The sequence below is a fragment of the Panthera uncia genome, chromosome E1 (genome assembly GCF_023721935.1).
Source record: "Panthera uncia isolate 11264 chromosome E1, Puncia_PCG_1.0, whole genome shotgun sequence".
In the NCBI taxonomy this organism is placed as follows: Eukaryota; Metazoa; Chordata; class Mammalia; order Carnivora; family Felidae; genus Panthera; species Panthera uncia.
Window position 1 is genome coordinate 2,439,647 of NC_064814.1, and position 16,631 is coordinate 2,456,277.

At 56.1% G+C, this 16,631-nt stretch overlaps 1 protein-coding gene across 1 annotated transcript; it reads left to right on the forward strand.

Moving 5' to 3' along the window:
- Positions 1 to 2,321: 2,321 nt before the first annotated feature.
- Positions 2,322 to 13,795, forward strand: EIF4A3 (eukaryotic translation initiation factor 4A3). Its single transcript, XM_049635551.1, has 12 exons — positions 2,322 to 2,555; positions 4,389 to 4,461; positions 5,027 to 5,093; positions 5,496 to 5,558; positions 6,145 to 6,277; positions 6,778 to 6,858; positions 9,018 to 9,159; positions 9,622 to 9,760; positions 10,520 to 10,635; positions 13,068 to 13,175; positions 13,269 to 13,396; positions 13,573 to 13,795. The coding sequence occupies exons 1-12, from the start codon at positions 2,387 to 2,389 to the stop codon at positions 13,587 to 13,589; spliced, it is 1,236 nt and encodes a 411-aa protein (XP_049491508.1). The 5' UTR covers positions 2,322 to 2,386; the 3' UTR covers positions 13,590 to 13,795.
- The last annotated feature ends 2,836 nt before the right edge of the window (positions 13,796 to 16,631 follow it).

Consider the following 16,631-nt stretch of genomic DNA (forward strand, 5'->3'; position numbering starts at 1 on the left):
TCCCATCTGATTACGCGAGCCTCAGGGACAAAGACCACGTCTGCCTGGTTCCCCTTTGCTCCCTGGAGAGCGCTGCTTATGAGAGACTGCACTGATCTCCCCCCCACCCCACCTCTCGTCCTTGTCCTTTTCCGTGGACTCTGGCCTAAAAAGTCAAAAAGTTACTGGCCCCAAACAAAAGGAAGAGGCTTTTAAGATGTGAATTCAAACAAAGCCAAAGGGCCTTGCGGGAACAATGGCATAAAATGCGGTAAAAGTGTGAAGGCGAAAGACGAGCCGGGTGGATTGTGAATTAGGATGAAGAGTCTGTGAGCAAGCGCCAAGAGTCAATTCTCCCCTTTGCACTTAGTAGGGATGCAAGAATTTCTTCCTTTCCCCATTGATGTCAGAATTTGTAGAGTCTTCTTTTTACTCTCTCCCCCACTCCTGGCAAGGTTATTTTACGTGCTAGATATACCTAGAGCAGCACTGTCCAATAGGAATATCACACACAGTGTGATTAAAACATTCCAGTAGCCGGGACGCCTGGGTGGCTCACTGGGTTAAGTGTCTGACTTCTGCTCGGGTCATGGTCTCGCAGTCCGTGAGTTCGAGCCCCGCGTCGGGCTCTGTGCTGACGGCTCGGGGCCTGGAGCCTGCTTCCGATTCTGTGTCTCCCTCTCTCTCTGCCCCTCCCCCACTTGTGCTCTGTCTCTCTCTCAAAAATAAAAATAAAAAATAAACATTTAAAAAAAAAAAAAGAGGGGCACCTGGGTGGCTCAGTCGGTAAAGCGTCTGACTTCTGCTCAGGTCATGATCTCACGGCTTGTGGGTTCGAGCCCTGTGTCAGGCTCTGTGCTGACAGCTCGGAGCCTGGAGCCTGCTTCGGATTCTGTGTCTCCCTCTCTCTCTGCTCCTTCTCTGCTTGTGTTCTGTCTCTCGAAAATAACCATCAAAAATCAAAATTGAGATTAAAAATAAGTGAAATTAATTGAAATAACATTTTATGTAACAGTATATCTAAAATATTGCCATTTCAACGCACAGTCAACATAAAAGTTATTAATGAGATATTTTACACCCTTTTCTTATAGTGTCTTTGAAAGAAAATAAAGTTGCTATGTCTTCTCCGCAGAGGATTATCCAGCGTCCTCTCTGAGGCCGAACAGTTTTGCAAACTGTGCTGTGTTGTACGATGCATACGTATTTCAAAGTCTAAGAAAGCGAGTCAGCTTTAGAAATACTCAACATTTGACTACCACCGGCATTCTTATGAGGCATGCTTATCGGATCAATTACCTCCTAGAGTTTGGACATATTCTGCCCTTAGTGTGGGTGTTTCAGAAGGCAGGTCTCACTTACTTATACCGCAACACATTGCGCTTTACGTATGCCTGGTTTCGTGGAAGAAACGATTATCCACTTACAAGTAAATTAACCTTCACAGCAGGAGAGCGTTCCAGCACCCTTGGAAAGAGATGGCGGGTTAAACACATGCCCAGTGAAGCGAGCCAAGCCAACCAAGAGAAAGGGAGTGTAAGCCTCACAAAATTAAAAGCACACAGAACGAAGCCAGGTCGGGAGGTGACGCCGGTCCAGGGGCGAGCGAGCGAGCGAGCCTGGCACTGGAGGCACTTAGGCAAGTTTAAGGGTCACACGCAGGACTGGCTCTCGGGTACAGGGCGACAAAAGCCGAGCCCTCCGGGGTTCCCTTCCTGCGGGGCAGGCACGGTGGCGCACGCGGGGCCCGGGAGCTGCAGGTGCAGCGCAGCCCGGGGGTCGTGCCCTCACACACTCGACCGGCGCAGGGACTCTCCCTTAGAGGCTTAAAACCCGGCTACCTAATCGGAGCCGGCAGCGAGGCTTTCCAAAAGTAAACTCTTTGCATCGGGGGCCAGGGACACTGAGCGGCAGCGCTGTTTCCCGCGGCGAGCGGGCGCCCTCCGCTCCGGCCGGGACCTTAGCGGAACCAGGGAGCGGCCGGGGGCCCTGGCTCGGCGGCTGCCGCTGGCGGGGTCCCCACGCCCACCCACCCGCGCGCAGGGTCCCCCGTCCCGGCGGTAACGGAACAGAGAACACCAGCCCCACATTCCAACCAACCCCGGCTCCTCGACGCTTCGGCCCTATTTATAAGGGGTGGGCGGGGCCCCGCCCCTCGCGAGTTCCCGCGGCGGCTCAAACGCGCGAGAGCAGCAGCAGCGGCGGCAGCAGCACCGCCTCTCTCCCTGAGGCCCCCTCCCTTTCCCTCTTCAGGGGAAGAGGAGCTCCACCGCCCCTCCCAAGACGCGGCTCCGACGCACGCTCGTACGCACGCGCGCGGTGGCGTCAGTTCCTGGCGCCGGCGGCGCGGGGCCCTGCTTCCGCTTTCCGCTGCGGCGCGCGCCCCGCTCTCAGCCGACGCGGGATCATGGCGGCCACGGCCACGATGGCGACCTCGGGGTCGGCGCGGAAGCGGCTGCTCAAAGAGGAGGACATGACCAAAGTGGAATTCGAGACCAGCGAGGAGGTGGACGTGACGCCCACGTTCGACACCATGGGCCTGCGGGAAGACCTGCTGCGCGGCATCTACGCCTACGGTCGGGGGCCGCGGGGTGGCCGGGCGGCGAGGGCGGGGGCGCGGCCGGGAGGGAGTCCCGGGGCCCAGCATGCCGCGGCCCCGCCGTGTCGGTGTCGGAGGCTTCGGCGCGTCGTCCTCGGTGCACAGCACGGTGCCGGGTCCAGCGAAGGCTGAGAAGTCTTCCCGGGCACTTGGGAGCCGTTCATGCGTTGGATAACGGGCTTGTACCTAGTAGGTGCTAGGGACCCGCGCTGCTCTGGGCGCTAAGGGTTTGGCAGTGAATCCGGCAGGCTCGTGCCTAGACCCGAGGCTGCTTCACGCAGTGGTGATGGCTGTGACGCGGGGAGCAGGGGGAGTAGTGGGGCTACTATTTGAACTGAGGTCTGGATTAAGGAGCCCGTCGTGAGAGGACCGGGCAGAGGGAAGAGCTGGTTCCAGGACCGTGCGGTACTGAGTCCGTGCGTTCCAGGCACAGAAAGAAGCCTCCTGTGGTGGGAGCCCAGGGGCGACTTTGGAGGGGCAGACAGGGCCAGGTCTTACAGCGTGCTGTGTGAGGTGATGAAGAGTTTTTTATTTCTAAGTGCAGTGGGAAGCCTTTGGAGGGTTTTAAGCAGGGGTCAGATTTGCAGGTACAGAGATTATTTTGGGAGTCTGGATTTAAGGGGAGGTGAGAGGTGAGGCTGGAGAGGAGGCAGGGGAGAGGTGATGGTGTTGCGGTGGCGATGGGTTGGATGTGAGCAGCAGAGGTGGGTGGTGGTGCTGTTTGCTTAGGTGGGGAGCCCTGGAGGGAGGCAGAGTCGGGAGTTGTGTCCTGGGCGAGGTGAATCTCAGGGGCTTGGAAGCCATCCAGTTGGAGATGTTGGGAGGCAGTTGCCCGAGTTGGGAGCCTGGGAAGAGTTGGGGTGGGGGGGCAGTGCAGATGGGAGTGATCAGCATCTGTGTTTAACGCCTGGGACTGGGCTGTCATTCACCATTGATGTTCTGGCAGTTTAGGCAGCAAAGAGGGTGCTGAGGGGATGGGAGGTGAGAAGTGCCAGCGCATCCCTGCCTGGTGTGAGGCTGACAGTCCTGCCTGCCTCCGGGCATCCGGGACATCCCTGCCCCAAACACTTTTTAGTTACCCAGCCACATGCGTGGTCACGATGAGGGTTTTAAGTCATCTATTATAGTTTTTATGTTAAATGGAAGTTGTACTGTATTTTAAAAGACTGCCCCAAATTAAAAAAAAATTTTTTTTTGTACATAAACTTTTGTTTACTCGGAAAATACTTTTACTCCTTCAGAGTAGCCTCGTTCCCCGGTAACAGTCACGTAGAGGGATGGTGTCCTAGTTTGTATAGCTGCACCGCGAGTGGAAGGGGCACAGTGTGGACCCCGCAGAAAGACCCAGGCAGTAGAGTAAACGCAGTGTAGACGCTTGGGCAGCATGCAGACCGATACGGAGAGGGAAGAGGGGCGGCTGCAGAGCCACTGGACTTCTTTCCCTTCCTTGTAGTTCAAACAGTAACGCAAAGAATAGCTCTGCAAGTGACTGTAAATAACACAGAAGGGATTGGAGTCAAAGGTGAGCCCCCGCCCGGGGTCCGGGAGTGCCACCGTTAACTTTTTGGGGGGTTTTGGTAATCCAACTGAGGTCTCTGTATTCTGCAACGGTGTTTTTTAAATAAGGATTTTGTACAAATGAGATCCACGTTAGTATGAAAACATGGTTCAGCCCGGTTCATTCATCAGCTGTTTGTCAAGAGCTTCCGTATGTTGGACTTGGGGTTAGGGGGGTGGGGGTGAGGGCTTAAACAAGGATACCGAAGAGCTTCCAGTGTGTGGTTAGAACTAACTTTGTTTCTCTCTGCAGGTTTTGAAAAACCGTCAGCCATCCAGCAGCGAGCCATCAAGCAGATAATTAAAGGCAGAGACGTCATCGCTCAGTACGTCACTGGCCCCAAACGGGGTTAGGCTGCAGTCAGCCCAGTGCAGAGAGTGCTTTGGGAGGACCATTTTTCACCCTTTCCTTGACTTTAATCCACAGGGTGTCTTGTTTTTTTCTTTTCCTGTCCTTTTTCTTTTCCTTTCCTGTCCTGTCTAGAAAGCCGTCATATTTTTAGCCAGCCTTACCTATCAGTTGGCGTGTGGAATGGTTTATAATACTCTCTTAATGGCTTTATCCCCCATTTGCCTTATTCTTAAAGACTTGGTTACAAGATGAATTATTTTTGGAGGCTGGTTTTAGTCCAAGATTACAGAAAAGAATTACATTTATATAAAGGGGAATCTCTCCTTTTCTGCCACCGGTAACACTTGGTCTCCCTTGGTGACCCCGCAGAGCCCCCGCCCTTCGGTTGAGGCACTGGTCTGCTCCGGGAGGTGGGGCTCCTGCTCAGAAGCTGCCCAGGTGCTCCTGCACCTGCCCCTGGGGGTAATGCCATGGTGGGGGTGCCGTGAGTGGGAGCAGGGAGCCCGTTCTACACCCTCGGTCTGTGTTTTCTTGAACAGGTCTCAGTCTGGCACAGGCAAAACCGCCACGTTCAGCATTTCCGTCCTCCAGTGTTTGGATATTCAGGTAATTTGCAACTCCTGGGAAATCCTTCCTTTTCTCCTCTAACTGCAGTTCAAAAAGGGCAGCTTTGAAAAATGTCTATTTGGTTGTACCGACTCAACTAATTTCTTAAGAGGTTCTTAGGTGTGTACTCACATGAGAGCTAATACTCTGTCATCAGTTCCTTGTCGTTTAAACCGAGAGATATATCAGCGGACATTCTTGTCTGCAAGCCGCAGTCCTGCCTGGTAAACCCCGTGATTGCTGGGTTCACGCTTGAACTCACATTCGGGTTCGTTTACCTCTGTTAGACGTGTGGTCTCGTGTGCGGTTGACGTGAGATAACATTGCAAAGCGGTCTGTGCTGAACTAGTGTGTACCTCGAAAATACTGAGGACTCTGTTTTCTGACACATTATTTTACCAGGTTCGTGAAACCCAGGCTTTGATCTTGGCTCCAACGAGGGAGTTGGCGGTCCAGATCCAGAAGGTGAGACCCAGGGAGGCGGTGCCGTATTTGCAAGTATTGCTTTCTCATTCAGTGGTCAAAGGCTGACTGGTTGGTTGAATCTAATCCTGCTTTTTGGTTTCCTCTAATTTTATTTCCTGATCCCTAACATTTGTGACGTGAATTTCTGATACGTTTTAAATCATTTTTAACGTTGCTGGTGTGATTCCACTAGCTTTTTGTGGTTTTAGAATTGTAATTTTTTTCAGAAAAAGATTCGTTTTAGTTAAGCGGGTGTAACTTTTATACTTAAAACACTATAAACACTCGATACAGGTTAAGAAGTAAATACTGTCTCTGGGTGGCTGGGATTATGAGTTTTATGTGTTTCCGGGGTATTTTGTAATTGAAACGTACTGCTTTTGTACTAATAAGCCAGCAAAACGACTTCATTTTGGCACAGAAAAGAGTAGGAGGGGGAGAGCGGGTCTTTTTGTAGTTTTATGCTGTAAATAATAGAATAAATGACTCTTGGTGGTCGTCTTACGTTGGAGGAGAAATTACCTTCGTTTTGGGAAAACCGCAAGGTCTCTGACTTTGCACGAACGTGAGCCTCGTTTGAATTCAGGGCCTGCTCGCGCTGGGTGACTACATGAACGTCCAGTGCCATGCCTGCATCGGGGGCACCAACGTGGGGGAGGACATCAGGAAGCTGGACTACGGGCAGCACGTCGTCGCCGGCACCCCCGGGCGTGTCTTTGGTAAGCGCTTCTGTCTGTAAAAGTCACGCACCCAACAGGGTTCGCAAGTGGCATTTAAACCGCCTGGGACTGTTTCCCGTTGCCATGCGGCGTCACAGTTTTGCACGTGGGTGACGTGTAGGAGGTGGACAGAGGTCTCTGAAATGCCGTGAAAATGTGAAGAACAGCCAGAACGACTGGCCCATTCCTTGTAGCCTGAGGTCTAATTATTTCTTTTCTTTTCTTTTCTTTTCCTTTCTTTTCTTTTCTTTTCTTTTCTTTTCTTTTCTTTTCTTTTCATGTTGGTTAATTTTTGAGAGAGAGAGAGACACAGAGTGTGAGCGGGGGAGGGGCAGAGAGACGGAGACACAGAATCCGAAGCAGGCTCCAGGCTCCAGGTTCGACTCGGGGCTCGAACTCATGAACCACAAGATCATGACCTGACCGAAGCCGGACGCTCAACTGACTGAGCCACCCAGGTGTCCCTTGAGGTCTAATTATTTTTAACTGTGGTTCCGTAGACATGATTCGGCGCAGAAGTTTGAGGACGCGCGCTATCAAGATGTTGGTTTTGGATGAGGCTGACGAAATGTTGAATAAAGGTATGAGTAAGAGCGTAATTTCCTCCCAACGTTTAACTACGTTTTCACAGCACGAGGTGGAAACCAGCTAACACAAGCGTTCTCCGCGTGAGCAGAAGCACTCGGCCCAGTCGCGACTACGAACATAGAACTTGCGCCCTGTCCTTCCCGCGGTGGGGAAGGGACCGCTGTGCCACCGCTCCTCGCGCGTCCGGGGCTGGCGCAGGTGGGGAGGCGCGCGGTCGAGGCGGGGCGCGTAGAGATGCCTGCTGTGCCCTGTGGGGCCCTGGCGGCTGTGACAGGGAGCCTGGGTTACTGGTAACAGCGTGTCGTGTTGTCTAGAGGTTCTGTAATCTCTTTAGCTAGCTGTCCTATTGGTTGTCTAGGCTTTTACTTTCTTATTTCGATTTAAATTTACCTTATTATATATTTTTCAATGTTTACGTAATTGTTTTGGGAGAGGGATAGAGAGCGAGCAGGGGAGGGGCAGAGAGAGAGGGAGAGAGGGAGACAGAATCCCAAGCAGGCTCTGTGTCGTCAGCACACAGTCCCGCTCGAGCCCACAAATGGTGAGATCGTGACCTGAGCTGAAACCGAGTCGGACCCCAACCGAAAAAGCCAGCCAGCTGCCCCCTTTTTTAAAAGAATTTTAATATTTATTTTTTGAGGGGCGCCTGGGTGGCTCGGTCGGTTGAGCGTCCGACTTCCGCTCAGGTCAGGATCTCGCGGTTTGTGAGTTGGAGCCCCACATCGGGCTCTGTGCTGACAGCTTGGAGCCTGGAGCCTGCTTCCGATTCTGTGTCTCCCTCTCTCTCTGTTCCTCCCTCACTCATGCTCTCTCTCTGTGTCAGAAATAAACATTAAAAAAAATATTGTTTGAGAGAACTCGTGCCAGCAAGCAAGGGGGAGGGGCAGAGGGTGGGGACGGGGACAGAGGATCTGAAGCAGGCTCTGTGCTGACCGCAGAGAGCCTGATGCGAGGCTCGATCCCACAAATCGTGAGATATGACCTGAGCAGAAACTAAGAGTCAGACGCTCAACCCACTGAGCCACCCAGGTTCGTAGGCTGATCTTTTTCCCAGTTACGTTTTAAAGCAGATTTTTAGACTCCACGCGTACCTTTTAGGATTTTCACGTGTTTCTATCAAAACGTCTGAGGACAGATATGTGACGCCCCCCTCGGTGGTGGCGGCTGTGGTGTCAGTACGGTGACGGAGATGCGACTGACAGATGCTTTGGGTCCAGCGCCCGTTAGAGCGCCTCTCCGTGTGTCCACGCCTCCGCTGCCTGCACACACCCTCCCCTCAGTCCCTGCCCCCACACCGGGGGGTCACCGGGTGACAGACGCAGCGGCTGAGGTACGGTTCCCGCCGGTTTTCCCGGTGTCCGGGCCTGCGGGGCCCCTGCTGCGTGAGGAGCTGTCCCCGCGCCCCTCTGTCCGGAGGCCCTGCTCTTCTAGGGGGCGGCGCGGTCACCGCTGCGCACTCGGGCGGCTTCCTTAGCGTTTGAGGAAGCGTCGCCTGCGGGCGGCTCCTCGCGGGCGGCCCCTGGGGCGGCCGTTCGCACAGCGAGGTCTCCAGACGGACGGTGTCTGCATCATCTGGGGGTTTGCTAGAAACGCAGGTCTTGGGCCCTGTCATTTGTGGGGTCACGACTTCGCGGTCTGTTAAGGGGCCTTTGGAGGCCGGGTCCCGCCGTGCGGGCATTCTCACGGGCTCGCCTGCTGACCCCATCCTGCCCGGGGCAGCGGAGGTCGCGGTGTGGTGGCCCGTGGGCCAGGTCCCACCAGTCGAGGTGTGGTTGACGGGTGACACACACCCCTAAGGATCCCACGTGTGCGGGAGATTGTTCTGTCCGAATCCGGATCTCTGGTTTCTCTTAAAACGTGGCAGATCTGGCCACGTCGGACGCACATCCTCACAGCAGCCCGACAGCAGCGGTGACCGCCAGCAGGCGTCTGAGGTCGTGGGCGACCCAGGGCCGGGGCTTCTGTTGCTTCTCACGGCCGGCATCCGGGCCTGTCGGGGTGGGGCCGCGACCCCCAGAGACGGCAGAGAGGGGCGCGTGGATTTCCGGGCTCCGCGGAAGACGTTCTTTGTGAAACCTACGCCTCACATCCGCGACCTCCGTGTCCAAGCGCGCGGCCTTCAGAATTCTCCGCGTCTCCTCCTTTGTCCCAGGTTTCAAGGAGCAGATTTACGACGTGTACAGGTACCTGCCCCCGGCCACACAGGTGGTGCTCATCAGCGCCACGCTGCCTCACGAAATCCTGGAGATGACCAACAAGTTCATGACGGACCCCATCCGCATCTTGGTGAAGCGGTAAGCACGCCCCGCGCCTCGGGTGCCGCAGCCACAGGCCACGTAGCTGGTGTTTGGGTCTGCGGACGTGTAAAGTGTTTCTTGTATTCTTTTTTGGGGCACCCGGCTGGCTCGGTTAGTGGAGCGTGGGACTCTTGATCTTGGGGTTGTGAGTTCGAGCCCCATGTTGGATGTGGAAAAAAAAAAAAAAAAAAAGCTAACTTTCACGACGGGCCTTCTCCTTTGGCTCCGCGATTCCGTATTTACGAGCTAGTTGACGGTATTTGTCCATCATTGCCGTGGGAGCAAAATGTGCAATACGAGGTGTGCAAGTTGTTGAAGGCGCAGGCTGGTCGGGCCCGTGCGGCAGAGGTGCTGGCCCCCGGGAGGGTAGGGGCCGCCGCCGGGAACGGTGCGTGGCTTGTGTGCGCCCTCAAATCTTGGTGGAGGAATGAGTTCCCGGGACGTGCCTTTGTCTTCCAGCGATGAACTGACCCTAGAAGGCATCAAGCAGTTTTTTGTAGCGGTGGAGAGGGAAGAGTGGAAATTCGACACCTTGTGTGACCTGTACGACACGCTGACCATCACTCAGGCGGTCATCTTCTGTAACACCAAGCGGAAGGTACGTAGCCGCCTTAGCTCTTCAGTGTTCTCGTGGCAAAAACTGAACTTGGTTCTCTTTGGAGCGCAGCCCAGACCTTGCCCGTGGTGGCTCAGAAGGGGACAGGCGGGCGTGGCCAGGGAAGCTGTACGGACGTGTTCACGCTGGTCCCAGGACCGGACACAGGGACGTCATTGGCTTTAGGTGGGGCCCCGGGCCTGGGTTTTCCTAGGCTCCCAAGTGATGCTCTCGTACAGGTGGACCAGACAGCCAGGAGTCCGCCACCTTCCAGAGGAGATTTGAATTTAAGTTTCAAATGAGAATAGTGAGAGACGGCCTTTTTTTTTCCCTTGAGAAACGTACACGGAACCAGTGAGAGGAGTTTTGCCCCAATATGTGCTGGGCAAACGTTTCCCACACGTCTAGTAAAGATTCCTCTGAGGTTTTTTTTTTTTCCCCCCCAAAGGTTTATTTTGAGAGAGAGCAAGCAGGGGAGGGGCAGAGAGGGGGGACAGAGGATCCCAAGCAGGCTCTGAGCTGTCAGCGCAGAGCCCGACGCGGGGCTCGAACCCAGACGAACGTGTGAGACCGCGACCTGAGCCGAAGTCAGACGCTCAACCCGCTGAGCCAAACCCCAGGCGCCCCGTGATCGATCCGCGTGTTAAGGGCCCCGGCGCTGAGCGTTCACGTTGGTTCCGCGGACGACTGAGCTGAGGTCCGCAGCACGCGCCCCGGTCTGGTTTCGGAGCTTACGGTGGCGGCTGCTGCTTTGCCCTGCAGGTGGACTGGCTGACGGAGAAGATGCGAGAGGCCAACTTCACAGTGTCGTCCATGCACGGCGACATGCCGCAGAAGGAGCGCGAGTCCATCATGAAGGAGTTCCGGTCCGGCGCCAGGTGGGTCGGCGCCACTTCCGACCCCGGACCGAGCCCTCCTGCCTCCCGCCTCCTGGGCGTGGGCGTGGGCAGCCCTGCGGGGGCGCTAGGCTGCGGGGGGTGGGGGGCGGGTAGGGGTCTTCACTGCCGAGTAAGGAGGTTTTCCGGTGGTGCTTTTGTGTTGGGGTCTTAGCCGAGTACCGCTGTGGTCGGAGAGCACGTGGCGTCGTTCCTTGCAGCGTGTACCCAGGTTTGCTTGCCGGCCCGGCACGCTCACTTCTAGATGCCCCGTGCGCGTGTGCACAGGCCGAGCGCCCCGTGGTCGCCGTGCCCCGGAGGCTCGGTTGCCGGTTGCGTCTCGGACCCTCCGCACCCTCCCCTCTGTTTCTCTTTACTGTCTCCGCAGCAGCGAGGGAGCTGTGGGTGCAGCTCTGAGTTCCGTGTGTCCTCGATGGGTCCTGAGGCCGTCGTGCCGACCAGTTCAGGGTTGTTGGGTTTCTGCAGGGTTAGCCTTCATCACAGAAGCGTCCCTCCGTCCGTAGTAATGCTGCCTGTCGGCAGTCCTGCCGTGAGGCCGGCCCGGCCGCCTTGTGGGGTGGGTGTCCCCGCCGGGTCCCCTCACGCGCCCCGCCCCCACTCCGTGTGCCGCCCGAAGCTGCAGGTGTGCGCTGTGCACACGGCTCGCGGTGGCTTCTGGTTGGTTTTCTTCGTCGTCGTAATGCTGATCGCTGTCTTGGGATGCAGTTCGTCCCGTGTTGTTTGATGCTGTTGAAACTACGTTTGAATTAATCATCTCATCAGTGCGTTTATCTCTCATGCTCTTTTTCTGATTCCTTTTTGAAAAATTCATTTTGAGAGAGAGCACGTGCACATGCAGGGAAGGGGCAGAGAGAGAGAGAGAGAGGGAGAATCTTAAGCAGACTCCGTGCTCAGTGCTCAGCGCTCAGCCTGATGTGGGGCTTCTGTGAGACCATGACCTGAGCAGAAATCAAGAGTCGGACGCCTAAGCCGGCTGAGCCCCAGGTGCCCTGGTTTTGGATTTCATATCCTCATTCCTTTTCCCCGTTTCCTTTTCTCCTGAGGGAGTGTAGCGCTCTGTGCCTCCATCCTCCACATCTGTTGTGATTGGCACGTGGGCCTTCGTCCCTGCTCCCGCAGAGACCAGAGGCTTCAGTGACCCCTGCATTTCTAGAAAGCGGTGGTGGTGGTCACGTGTTTTCTAATATCACAAACTCCACAGGACGCCTCTGCTTTATGTGACAAAACGTACATACGTTCAGACTCATACTATCATTTTACTCTTTGTCTTTGAACTTCTGTCTGGGATGGATGTCCTTCTCCTTGAAGAATGTCTTCACCTATTTGGTTTGGGGCTGCCAGTGACCCAATGACAGAGTGTCCGTTTTGGTTTGTCTAGAAGTGTTTATCTCGAAGGAGAAACTTGCTGAGATAGAATTCTGGGAAGTCGCCTGCGGTCTCGCTGCTGCCCCACCCCCCACCCCCGCTTGTCTTTCGCTGTCTCAGCGGCTCCTGCTCTGATGCGTCCGTGCGGCTCTGGTCTTTCCTCCTGCTGGGCTGCAGTCCGGCTTCCTGCCCCGCCGTGTGGCTGGGCTCCTCTTCCCTCTCCCTCTGGGGCTGCGGTTGTAGGTGATTATGGGGCAGTGACACCTCCCCGTTTTGTTTTGAACTCCCTTCTCCCGTGTTGCTGTCCCCCTTAACTTGAATGCTTCTAGACCAACGACGTCCAATAGAAATATATAGTTCAGGCCACCTCTGAGATTTCCTAGTACCCGTGTTAAAACAGACAAAAAGAAACAGGTGAGGTTGATTTTTAATACAATATTTGACTCAACGGGGCGCGTCGTTTCAACATTTGCAATATGTAGCGTTAAAAATGCTAATTAAGGTGTTTTTTGCTTTTTTTTTGTATCGAGCATTGAAAATCCTGTGTGTGTTTTACACTCTAAAGAGCATCTCATTCCGGGCCAGCCGCGCTGCACGTGCTCGATGAGTAGGCGGGCTGGTGGCCTCGGTATTGGACGTGGCGGCCCGTGGCGTGTCCGATCCTGCCCTGGCTGCGGGACAGAGCGCTGTGAGTTGCATTTCAAATTTGAACACGCTGTAAAGCCTGCGCCAGGTCCAGAGGCCACCAGCCCTGACTCCCCTCTAGGCGGAAGTAGGACGTCTTTCCCAGTTGTTGATACGGGGCTGGGTTCAAACAGTTAAACGTAGTGCAGCAGAAGCTACCAGAACTCTCTTTATCAGACAGTGCGCGTGAACTGAGCACGACCACAGTCGCGAGGCCCTTCGTGGACAGGTCTTTCCGGTGCCGCCCCGACGCTGCACGCCCGCAGGGGGGCCGGTGTGAGGGTGACCTGACGTGTTTCCGCTCGTAGCCAGTCTTAAGCTTTCGTGACCGGGGTGATTGCCTCAAGCACCTTCTCTCGTTGCAGCCGTGTGCTCATCTCCACGGACGTCTGGGCCAGGGGCTTGGATGTCCCTCAGGTGTCCCTCATCATTAACTACGACCTGCCCAATAACAGAGAGTTGTACATACACAGGTAGGGGTGGGCTTCCCGTGGGCCTCCCGTTGGCGGGTGTCCCGTCCCCTTTCCTGCTGCGTGTACTGAAGGGGTTTTGCTCTGCCCTCGAAGAATCGGGCGCTCGGGCCGCTACGGCCGGAAGGGGGTGGCCATCAACTTTGTGAAGAACGACGACATCCGTATCCTGAGAGACATCGAGCAGTACTACTCCACCCAGATCGACGAGATGCCCATGAACGGTGAGCCGGCCTGCCCGCCAGGATGTGTGGCACCCGCCCTCGCCCTTGCCCTCCCCCTCCCCCCCCTCCCCCTCCCGTCTTGTTTGTGTCTACAATACGTCGTGAGCCTGTAGCTCAGTTTACACGTTTGCACCCCGTTTGCATCCTTCCTTCACACGTGCCTTTCTCTCCCTCAGTGGCTGACCTGATCTGAGGAACCCGCCGCGTTGACGAGCTGGCGACCGTCGCCCACCTCGTGCCGCTGTCGGGAAGTGTGCGGGGGCGGTTTCCGGGTGATGGGGTTTGTGTGAGCTTGGCGACAGCCCCCGGGACAGGCGAGCCCTCGGTGTTCTTTTCTTACCCACGTGTAAATAATGCTTGGAGTTTTTTTCATTAAACGTTTAAAACTTTTCCCATAAACTCTTAATTTGTGTTTTTTTTTTAATACTTCTTTTTGAAGCAATCTGCATACCCAGCCTGGGGCTTGTCACGATCCCGAAATCAAAAGTTGCACGCTCCACCGACTGAGCCAGCCAGGTGCCCCTCAGGTTTATATCTCTTCAGGTGCCACCGGCCCTTCTAGTAACGTGCTGGGCGATCTTGGGCCACAGGTCGGGTCGCTTCACTCTGCTTTCTGTCTCTGTCGGTGAACGGAAGTGGTGATACAGCCCGCCTGTGCAGACCTCCCCAAGCGGGTCGAGATGGCAGCAGTCGAACGTCCACGGTTGGGAGCTTGAGACGTTTCTGAAGTTCACCCGGCGACTCCGACCCCGGGCATCACCGTCGTGTGGCGTGTGGAAGGAACTTCCCGACGAGCTCCCGTCCTGGAGCGGGGCCGCACAGGGTCCGATGCAGCGCGTGCAGGGCGCCTATGTGCCGGCAGCGGAGACCGCGACACCACAGCCCCGGCCACGTGCAGCCAGGAAGCAGCCGCCGTGCCGGGCACCGGATCCCACTTCTCGCGGTCGGGAGGGAGGGGGTTCGGCAGAAGAGGCCGTAGATCCTTGACTCCAGCTTGGCCCTGGGTTTGCGCACCAGGAGCGGGAGCCCCGGGCGAGCAGCTGGAGGGAAGGGTTTGTCAGCAGCCGTAGTGTTTCTGGCTTGACAAGCGCGGTGTGGGTGGAGGAGGGAAGGGAGCACGCGGGGCCTCCGTGGCTCAGGGAGGGGGCGGCAGGAAGCAAGCCAGAGGGAGAGACGCGTGAGAAGCCGAACTCAGATGCCGTCTAGGAAAGAGAACGACTAGCAAAACACAGGAAAACATTCAACCTGGCAGGTGACTCAGGTGTGACGTGTGGCCAGGAAAGATCTAACGACCGTGAGTGTGGCGAGGGCGTGGGAACGTCGGTGCTGTGGTGTCAGTGGGAAAGCAGCCTGGCCCTGACCAGTGGGAGCAATGAAGATGTTCTCTCTCTCTGAGGGGGGAGTTCTGCCTTAGGCAGCTTTCCGGAACGTGGACTGGTGGGGGTGGGGGGAGGCTGAGTGCTGGGAGGGGTGCGCGGGGAGCCACTGTGCTTGCATGGCTGTGAGGGGGTTGGGGGGCGTTGGGGGGGGCAGCCGGGGCACGAGTGTCACAGCCCAAGTGGGTTTAGCGGTGTCCCTTGGCAGCCGAACGTTGAGAGAAGCAAGGGGGCCGGTGTGCCCGGCCAGACGGGATGTTGAAAGCCGTTCAGCATTCGACACTGAATATTCAGACGTTCAGCTGCCAGTTTCAGCCGTTACTCGCTAAAAAGTGGAAATGACCCGAACCTCCACCAACCGGCAAGTGCAGTCACGGCGCGTGAGGAGTATTACGTGGCCATCCAGAGGGGTGTGGTGTCGACACCCGCTCGCCGAGGGCCACGTGCTGTGCGATCCCACTTCCGTGAAATGTCCCAGACGGCTGCATCAGACAGAACTCAGGTGGTGGTTTTCCTGACCGGGGAGCGCATGCTTTGGGGGTCGAAAACGTTGAGGAGTCGGACCGTGGTAACGGTTGCACGCCTCTGTAAGCGTGGCGGACGTCACTGAGCGGTCACGTTTTGAAGGGGTGACTCCTACGGAGCTACGTCTCCGTTACAAATCAGGTGGGGGGGGGCACAGGCTATAAGAGATGGCTCGGCCGGGTCCCGAAACAGGACACAGCTACACACACTTCGAAGAAGTCACAAAAGGCGCGAGTAAGCGGAGAGTGGAGAAGTAAGGGAAACGTGCCCCACGGGAGCCCTCCGACCACGGTGAGCCTTGGGCAGAGGTTTTGGGAAGACTTACCAGGGGCAGAGAGAGCCGTGTCGTACGTGATACCTGGAAAGGTGGTTCGTCACAAATGCCGCCGGGACAGCCCAGGGGCCTGGCACCCAGAGGAGCCTCACGCTGGCAAAAGCCAGTAGAGCTGCCGGGAAGGCCAGGCGAGTCCGGTTCCAGCTGCTTTCGGGAACCCGGGGAAGATAAAGGTACCAGATTTTCCTCACGTACGGCCAACAGCAGACCGCGGCTCTGGCCAGCGTGGTGAGGCAAGAAAAGGGGTAAAAGGCATCCGTTTGGAAAGGAAGAAAAGTCTGCGTAGACTCTCCTTCGCGTGGAAAGTTTCAGGGCTCTGCCACTGGGCTGCTAGAGCCAGCGGTCGAGAACGGCCGTGTACGAGGTCGGCGTCCAGAACCCGCTCGCGTTCCTGCAGGCCGGCAGTGAGCACTTGGAGAGGGAGACTTGAGCACTGCTTACGGTGGCGCCAGAGAGTGAAATACCGGGGATACGTTTGGCACCTGCGGCATCCGTGCCCCGAGAGCCACAACGTGTTGCTGTGAAAAACGCCCATAAACGAGAGGCGCCGTCGTAACGGGACTAGAGGGCTCGGGATCGCTCAGGTGTCTGTTCTCCCCGCGTTGTTCCACGGATCCGGCACAGCCCCGATCAAAGTACCAAGAGACTCTGGCAAAAATCGAGAAGCTGATTCTAAAGCTGATATGGAGGGGCGCCTGGGTGGCTCAGTCGGTTGAGCGTCCGACTTCGGCTCAGGTCATGATCTCACAGTCCGTGGGTTCGAGCCCTGCGTTGGGCTCTGTACTGACAGCTCGGAGCCTGGAGTCTGCTTTGGATTCTGTGTCTTCCTCTCTTTCTGCCCCTCCCCAACTTGCACTCTGTCTCTCAAATATAAATAAACATTTAAAAATTTTTTTTCTTTTTACATTTATTCACTTTTGAGAGACAGAGACAGAGCACAAGCAGGGGAGGGGCAGAGAGAGAGGGAGACAACAGAATCCAATCCAGAGCAGGTTCCAGG

Bases quoted from the DNA above. Each gene is read 5' to 3' on its own strand.
- EIF4A3 (XM_049635551.1), top strand. From the start codon at position 2,387: ATGGCGGCCACGGCCACGATGGCGACCTCGGGGTCGGCGCGGAAGCGG. The intron at 6,859-9,017 runs GTATGAGTAAGA...CCTTTGTCCCAG, and splicing joins TGACGAAATGTTGAATAAAG to GTTTCAAGGAGCAGATTTAC. The intron at 13,176-13,268 runs GTAGGGGTGGGC...CTGCCCTCGAAG, and splicing joins AGAGAGTTGTACATACACAG to AATCGGGCGCTCGGGCCGCT.